At 29.7% G+C, this 9,478-nt stretch overlaps 1 protein-coding gene across 1 annotated transcript in view; it reads left to right on the top strand.

Annotated features, from left to right (window-relative positions):
* Window positions 1-8,579, top strand: part of LOC108751931 (X-linked retinitis pigmentosa GTPase regulator) — a 15,935-nt gene extending 7,356 nt beyond the window's left edge. Inside the window, 11 exon segments of the mRNA XM_018492423.1 lie at window positions 712-837; window positions 2,170-2,262; window positions 3,279-3,341; window positions 4,015-4,338; window positions 4,733-4,885; window positions 5,239-5,403; window positions 5,484-5,605; window positions 5,683-5,766; window positions 5,870-6,683; window positions 8,009-8,103; window positions 8,203-8,579. Coding sequence (XP_018347925.1) covers window positions 712-837; window positions 2,170-2,262; window positions 3,279-3,341; window positions 4,015-4,338; window positions 4,733-4,885; window positions 5,239-5,403; window positions 5,484-5,605; window positions 5,683-5,766; window positions 5,870-6,683; window positions 8,009-8,103; window positions 8,203-8,226 — 2,063 coding nt within the window. The 3' untranslated portion in view covers window positions 8,227-8,579.
* Window positions 8,580-9,478: the final 899 nt, after the last annotated feature.

The following is a 9,478-nucleotide window of genomic DNA, read 5'->3' as shown; positions in this document are numbered from 1 at the left end:
GCAGAAATAGGCACTCGACGTTCATTCCGATTGTCCTTTTTATTATTGCATAATAACATTTACTCTTTAACAATGATTTCCACTATAACATAGGAGCATGGGTTATTTCATATTAGAAAAACTCTGGGTATCTCATATATGATTTCCACGCCTCATGATTTTATAATCATCAAATCTAACTTCTATAATTAAACAATTCAACATATCCCATATTTTTCTATTAGTACGATCTACTAATAGAAAAATACGGGATATGTTGAATTGTTTAATTATAGAAATAAACAAGGTTTAAAACCTTGTCTCAATAAAATTTGAAAACATTCAAATTTTAAAATCTTTTTTTACAATGACTACAAGCATGATCTAATAAAGAATTTTCTATTAAATAGTTTTCAATCTAAGAGCAATAAATTCATGGTGAAACCAATAGATAGTGTTTATTAGTTTAACAGAAACGCCGGTATATCATATTAGGCTATCTCATAATAACGGGCTTTCCTCTAATAATAAAGATATGATTTTAAGCAGAGATTTATATTAAAAACTTTAATCATAAATTTTTTAGTATAAAGTTCTAAAAAGGAATTATTTTAATGCAAAAATTGAAATACAAGATTGATCGAGTATCAATCGAAAAATTCACGTGATTTAAAGCAGAAACTTGATGTTGCTTTGAATATTTAACGATATATCGACTTTTGCACATTGTAGAGACTGGGGCAGTGTTCACGATTGGTCGTAGCAGATTTGCGGACAACATTGCGTCGCATTTCTTCATACGTAAGGATCCAGTTGTTACCATTGAATGTGGGGATGAACACTCCGCCGTTGTTTGTCGTAAGTATTAAAATTATTTCTTTACAGAGGAATTTATAATACATTACCTCTTAAAAAGTCAATGATCCAAGTTTAATCTGGCATAATCCAATATAATCCATCATCGGTTTCAGTGAATTATCGATATTCTAAATAAGTGAAACTAATTTACATTAATTAAATTCAGATTAGATCCAATTACTATGGATACCATCCTCTCAGATTGGATCCAAACTGAATAATTCAGATACTTGCTTCAAATAATATTCAAATTTAATTTAAAATAAATCTAACTTAAATTATTGGAAAGAAATAACTCTCTATAAGGATAAAATTGACAATATAGTTTAGTTATACTTTCCATTGACTATCGTTAATCAATATTGCGAAGTGTAGTGTGTTGACAGTAAACCATGTATTCATAATAAGCAATGTTTACAGACAAAATAGGTACTTATTAATAAATAAAGATTAGAATGCTTTTGTTACGATTATCTTTTTTCTTTTTTCCTGAATTTAGTTGCAAACTATTATCTATTTGTGTATTTATGTTATATTGCTCAGTTTTTATTAATAATACATGTTCGCAAATTTTAATTACTGTGTTATAAAATTCGTAAACTTTGTAATGCGAAACTGTACAATTTCTATGTGATTTACAGCTTCTGTAGCATACCATGTGTGTGTGTGCGCGCGCGTATGTGTGTGCGCGTGCAAGGAATATATATAGTGCAGTTATGCTTACATAGGAATATGCATTGTCCAGTTAATCGATATTGAACACATAGTGGTTGGTATAGACATTGTTAGTGTTATTAGCTCTATGTGTCTCGATGAAACGCGTATGTTATTACCTCACATATAAAAAAAATATTAGTATATCCGTGAAATTAAAGAAGAGGCTATAAATAATAATGAAAGATGATGTAGCATTGTTTAAATCTCGCACTTATACACTAAACATTAATATTTTATTTATTGTATTTGCAATGCAAATTTTATTTAATTCGTTTTCTATATTACTACTCAATGACAAAATCATATTTATGCATTTCTCTGTATAATTTCTCTATGAATATTTCTTTTGAATCTTTAGATATTTACTTGTACACGTCTACTTGTTACTATCTATTTAGCATCGCAATTTAAATTATGTAACTATGTGTTTATTGCTCGTAGATTTATATCTCTAGATACTTTAAATCCTAGGTTTAAATCCTTTCTTGAATATTTTTTTATGTAAATGTAGATACCATCTTAATGTTAGGAATAGTTTCTGTAGACGTTATAATCTAGGTAAATATATTCTTCAATTTTGATGCTTAGACCGCTTTATTTCCTTTCTTATTTTAGAAACTGGCAGACTCTTTATCTTTGGCAGTAACGATTGGGGTCAACTGGGTCTGGGTCATAGAAACCATATCAGCAAACCATCGTGTGTAAAAAGTTTGTAGCCATCCTATCGTAACAACAAAAAATTTATATTAACAAGATGACTGCATTTAACATATTAAATATAATTACGTTCTAAGTTTAATATTAAATAACTATATTCTATGTTTAAGGGGGTATTCTAAGGCTAAAAATTACATAATTATTCAGCAATTTTTTTAAAAGAAATGAATTAATATATTAATATGAAACTTTTTGAAACTTGATTTGTACAAAATAGATATTTAAAAATTATTTTTTCATGTCCATATGTCATATAAAAAAAAATACGCGGTGATATGCAAGATGCATGAAAAAATTTCTTTTTGACGCGTTGACATCATTCTGTTAATTCTAGTAGCCTGAAATAAGAAAACCAAAGAAATTATTAAATTGTAAGAATTACACTATTATTGGAACTAGAATATAAGAAAAAAATTATACATTTTTAAAACGGTAATGTTTTGAAAAATGGTATTAATTTTTACTTATATTTGTTTCGTTTTTTTTTTATATAATAAAATTGAATAATCGTAAATTAAATTCCGTCGTTCCAGTAATAAAAGAACATATACTAAATGGACACGCAAAAATTCAAATCGATCGGATATTTAGTTGCCGAGATATTATGTCAACGCGGTTGAAAAATGCACTTAAAGTTTCAACTACGATTTACAATAAAAAAAAAATTAATTAATTGTACCTATAGCTATCTCAGCCTAATCAGCCCAATCAGTTATTGGTTTTGGTAATATATTTTCAAGACTATCAATTTTCCAAAAATGCAATTAAAAAAATCGATTTTTTGACAAACTAAAATACTTCCTTAACATTTAACATTCTTCTTTTGCTAATATATCATTAAATTTAGTTTCTATAAATATTAGTCTCTTTCAAAGTCACTTTATCTGTCAAACATGTCAGAAATTTACAGTCACTAAATATGCGCGAGGTTAATTCCTTTTAAAAAAAAATCCTTCTGTTTAATAAAGTGCTACTTATAATTTTAATGAGAATCCAACGTGTTTTAGTTCTGAAACCGGAAAGAGTCACACACGTCGCATGTGGTAGAGCGCATACTTTAATATGTACAGGTGAGAAACCAATCATGCGTAGGAGTATATCGTTATATACGGAGTGTTCCAAACGTACTTTCTCTGGATAATATATGCAAAAATCTAAATCTATGAAATTTTCTCAATATAGCATATGTCATAAGGATCTAAGTTCGAGAAATGAAAAATTAATTTTTAACTAAATAATTGGTTCTATATTTGTCAAAGCAATAGACATTATCCTAAATATATAATGTCTGGAACACTCTTTATACATGTACATATAACTGCCATTAACGGATGCAAAGTATTAAGTGAGCATACCGTTTCTATATGTGGCTTTGCGTGTCATGAACTTCAGCGAATATTTGCCAAGTCATTCAACTTCAAACTTGTTCTTTGAAGGGATAAACTGGATAAGAACTCTCTTAAATGGCACGCCACTTCGCTAACTTTCTAAGTAGGAATTCGCGATGTTAATTTCGATCAAATGATTAAGATCGCTTCAAGCAAATAGCTTGCAAAAATATTCTTGCAGCTGATTTTATCAGAGGATTTTCTAATGTTTTATCTTAATTAAATATTCATGAACAAGTTAAATTAATTTTTTTATTTTATTGTCTTTGTACAAACGGTTTTAATTTGATAAATATGTAAACTTTTTAATTTCTTAGTTCTTCAACTCGAACAATTATGTTGAAATGATTTTTAGGTGCCCAAAAAATCTTTGCGTGCGGCAGCAATCAAGAAGGTCAACTAGGTCAGGAAAATTCCGTGATAGGTGATAGTTCCAGTTCTCCAATCTTGGTCTACGATTGTGGGCTCGCTGGACCACGGATCGTCCAACTTGCAGCGGGATCACATCATTCGATGGCTCTGACAAGCGATGGAGGAGTTGTGGCCTGGGGAAGTAATCTGGAAGGACAGTTAGGATTACCAGAAATTTCAGGTTTGGTTTACAAGCCTATGAAGGTCCCCATTCCTGAACCGGTAAAGGAAATCAGCGCGGGATATTATCATTCAGTTTTCTTAGCTGGTAATGCGTATTTGATAATAATACTTATATTTTTACATGATATAATAAATATTTTATTATTTTATTATATTTTTACGTGATATAATAAATTATATAATAACTTGAAATATACGTGCAAATAAACAAAAATTTATGAATGTTTTATGTTTTTCCTCTACATAAATCTTTTTCATACTCATTTAGTGGAAAAGAAAGAAAAGTAAACTATTTTAAGATATTGATCCAAGAAAATAAAATTGAGTTCCAAGACTCTGTCATTCTGAGACGTTACAGTACACTTTCCACAAGATAAAATCGCTTTTGCTGCAGTACGCTTATCGCTTGCATGAACACGAGAGATTGTAAAATATATTAGTATGTATATATGTAATTCGGCAATATGGCTTGTTCCCAGAAAGTGGTCTCATTTATGTCTGCGGCGAGTCGGAAAGTGGTAAACTCGGACTAAATATCAACTTTTCTACTCAAGTTGCACCAAAACAGATGCAATTACCGGCACCGGCGCTTCATGTCGCATGTGGTGGTCATCACACATTTATACTAGCAGGTTTGGATCAAGATTTTATGATATATTTTAAATGCGGTTTTAAATTTGGTTCGTAAATCTTTAGCTAAAAATTCTAATTTGATATTTTTTCATTTTTTGTATTCCAGAATATTACAACCTTTTCTCCTACAAATTGATGTAAATGTTCTATACTTAACAAAAAAATAAATTTAAAAAGTTTTATTAAAGAATGATATTTGTTTTTATAACAATTTCGATATATGTTAACTTTCCTTTGAATTTTATTACTGCCTTTTCCAAAAAAGTTCAATAAATTGAGAGTATTAAGTATGGCTGTATAATAATAGGAATTTTTTATAAGATTTATAAAAATTAACTGTATATATTTTTAGAAAATGGCAATATTTACTGTTCCGGTAGTAACGACAGTGGACAACTTGGTATGGGCATAAATATTAACGAGACTCATACACCAAAACTTCTTCCACGCGGAGCTCTTCAAGATGAAAAAATCGTCAAGATTGCTTGCGGTGAAAGTCATAGTGCTATACTTACTGGTAATTAAAATTCTGCTTTAATCATCATGTTCTGAAGTTTGTAAACTTTTCATTAATCGCATTATAATTATTAATAACAGAGTCCGGCAAACTCTTCACTTGTGGCGATGGCCGACACGGCAAGTTGGGTCTAGAAGAAAACGAAAATAATGTTCACGAAGTAACATTTGCTGCCAAATATCAAGAGCTTTTTGTTTCAAATGTAACTTTGCTTCTCCTTTTCAAATAAATATGTATCACATTTTCATTGCGTTCTAATTGTTTTGTTCACTTTGTAAGGTCGCTTGTGGAGGATGTCATACAATATTAGTTGGCCGAAGACATGAGATAGATTATCAATCGCGACGGCAGTCGGACTCCATGGTAAATGCAATTATATTATGCAAGATTTATATGACGAATAAATTATTAATTATGTTTTTATTTGTAAGTAATAAATTTGCTTATGGGTTCTTATCAATTTTAGGAACAGAAAAAAAGTTCTCTACCTCCTTTAAAGCTTCCTATAAATATGCAGAATGAACATCGAATGGACAATACGGAAAAATCGACAGACGAAAAGGATGATTCACATCATCCTGATAAAATTAGTGAAGCATCCAATAATAATGACATTCGAACGAATTCTTCGCCAAAGAAAGATTCGCTAAAAGAAAATACAGATATTGTTAATAACAAAGAAATTTCACCTTCAGCAGAAGACGAAAAAATTACAAATCCATCTTTGGAAGTTATTCCATCAGAAAGCTCTCAAGAAAAAGATCAAATCAACGATGAGGATCATAATAATGAAAATATTGAAAACAAAGAAAATAATGAAAGTAAAGATATTAATGAAAATAATGAAAATCAAGAAAATAACAAAAATATGGAAACAGCAGCGATAATAGTACAAGATGTTGAGGAGTGTACAGAAACAGAGGTCTCGAGGATAGAAGAGGAAAAGGAACAGAAAACGACGACGAATCCTATACTACCACCGAAACCACCGAGACTAAAATCTGCAAGTATCGAAGATGCAAGTGAAAAAGAATCTTTAAAGGAGAACGAAGAAGATGAAAAAGAAAAAGATGATGAAGAGATAAAGATGAGTAACGAAGAAAATTCAAGTGCAAAGATAGCTAGAAAATCATTATCAGCAATTTCACAAAAAACTGTAGAAGCTATCGAGAATTCGATAGAAAAAGTCGAGGAAGATGAAAACACTGAAGAACTAGAGAAAGCAGAGATAGACACACAGGACGATGCTGATGTTGTACAATCTCCAGCGCCGCGAATAGGTAAAACAGGCATGTCTCTTCTTTTCAAGAATTAAATAAAGCTACACGTCTGGTAATCAATTAAAATCCCACTGAATATAGAAAAGTTTTTTATCCTCTCTGAGGTAATATTTCTTGCAATAAATGCTTTACAGCGATTTAAACTGCTCATTAGCATAAATAACGCAGGCCTGCAAAATTGGAAGTGTTAAAAGTTGATTGGAACTTAACAATATTTTCTTATGTAATTTTTTGCACTGAATCCAAATCGGCTGCAGAATTGTTCTACTACATCAAGATTTCGAGATATCTTAACCTGAAACTGCCAAAAAAGCCGTTTTCAACTATATTTAAAATAAAATTAAAACAGAAAAAGATTTCATATATTATCGTAAAAGCAACTTAACTGGCCGGGGAGTCATCCATCTTGCCTTCACTGGCTGAAGAGTCACCCACTTTGCCTTAGAGACTAGACTTCTACAAGGTACAATTTCGAATTGATATATCTCCGAAAGAAAAAATTGCTTTGAGATGGTTCAAAAGGGGCCGTAGTAAATAATACCATTGATGGATTTAACAATAAAAATTTTCACAATTTTTAATTTAATTTTAAATATGGTTAAAACGACTTTTTTGACAATTTTAGGTTAAGATAAATCTTGACATGATAGAGCAATTCTGCAGCCGGATTCGGATTCAGCGTAAAAAATTACGTAAGAAAACATTGTTAAATCTCAATCAAAACCATGCAGGCCTGTGTAATATATTATAAATTAAAAATATTCTATTAAATTGCTTGTAAATTTAATTTAATGATATCTAGTTTGCAAATTTTTTGAAATAAATTCTCACTCCAAAAGAAAATATTGCTACTATTAAAAAAGAATGAAAATATCACTCCTGAATAAAAGTAGCAATTTTTACTTTTTTGGAATAATATTTCACTTTTTTGAAGATTTCTTTCCTTTGCTTGGAGTGAATTTCTCTTTTCTAAAAGAGTGAAATCTCATTCCAAAAAAAAAATGAAAATCTGCCATTCTTATTCAAGAGTGCAAATATTTTTACCTTTTTTTTTTTGATAATGGCAGTATTTTCATTCTTTTGAAGATTTTGAGATTTTACACCAAGAAACTTTGAGAATATTGTGTATAACTCCGGTTTCAGCTTAGAACTGTATTATAGGATCAACAAATAATTAGCGCGCTGTTTGCATAAACATAAAAAATTGTAAAATTCATGCAAAAATATTATTAGGCAAAATCCGCTTTGATCGAATTTTATATTTTTCAATCAGTTATTTGGAATATTTGAATTTGCGAATTGCACAATTGGTTATTGTCTTTTAGCTAAAATGGCGAGATTGTTCAAAGGAAAACGACAAGAGGAACAAAATGGGACTAAGAAATCAAGCAGCGCAGAAAAGAGCAATCCGAAAGCTAAGGTATAGCTGAAACGACATAAAAAATATTTCATAGAGGATATAATTTTATTATTTTATTTAATACGATTATATTATTGAATATTTTTCTTCGTATTTCAGTCCAAAACGTGCACAATTCTGTGATCAAGAAAACTTTGAGGAAACATTACAATTCATTATATTTTTATAAAATATATACTTACGATATATGTTTATCGCTGGGACCAAAACCGTTATGGAACCGGAAATCTCCAATAATCAATATAAAAAAAATAAGTATTATCGATCGATGCATTTACATAGAATTAATGTAACTTCTGTATTATGCATATTGCGTCAATTCCTATCTTTTATTTATAGTGACGAGACTCTTAAGTAAAAATTCCGACTAACAATAAGTTAATAAGATCTTTATTAGGCATTATAAATTACAGGAATTGATCCATATAATCAGAAAGATGCGTCATAAATCGATATGCTATAGTATATAAAATAGATGACAGCAGAATATGAAAATTGTATAGTAATATCTGGATAAATATGTTTTATTAAAGTCCAATTACAAAATTTTATTCGAACAATAACAAGCTTATCTTACAGTATTTTCATCTTCGGAATAGATTATAAATACTAAAATGTGATACGTAGTCGCATTGCGTCCTCGATGTATCACATATTTGATTGATTGTCAAATCATAATTAACTTATAACGCATCGACGTTTAACATTAACCATAATTATCTAAATTTTTTTTCAATATTCTTCTATAGTTAGAGCTGCATTTCTTCGATCAATTAACCAAAATTAGCTTTACAAATATAAATATAGTGCTAAAGTTGTCGATGAAATTGATCTTACTTCTAATCGACGTTTTATCATACATTGCCGGCGATGGTATACTTAACATACGATCACTAATATTGCACTAGATTTTATGGCCGAGTACAAGTAGGAAACACGTTGAGAAGAAGCATCGTTTTACGCGCTATCCTGTTACGATCGCTACGAGTGAAAGTTTCGTCTATTTGCATAATTGCCAATGAAACTTTTCCCCTCGTTGCTCTCTATTCAAGTGCATACTGCATATTATTTATAAATAAAGATGGAATCACAGACACAATAACATATTTTACATGATCTTGGGATCTCTCGCGATACTAAAAATTATCAGGTAATTCTTGATTATTGTGCACTTACAAACATCCATCAAATCCCAAAATTTTGTCTATTCTTCCATAATTAAAAATGGAAAATGCTACTGTATTATACTTCATTATAACTATATAGTATTATAATGATTGCGTGTTACTTTCACACATTTTGTGAAAGATTGTAGATATATATATATATATATATATATATATATATATATATATATATATATAATGTGTGTGTG

This window comes from Trachymyrmex septentrionalis, unplaced genomic scaffold (assembly GCF_001594115.1).
Source record: "Trachymyrmex septentrionalis isolate Tsep2-gDNA-1 unplaced genomic scaffold, Tsep1.0 scaffold53, whole genome shotgun sequence".
Classification (NCBI taxonomy): domain Eukaryota; kingdom Metazoa; phylum Arthropoda; class Insecta; order Hymenoptera; family Formicidae; genus Trachymyrmex; species Trachymyrmex septentrionalis.
The sequence above is the reverse complement of the archived record's forward strand: the minus strand, read 5'-3'. Positions and strand labels throughout refer to the sequence as shown.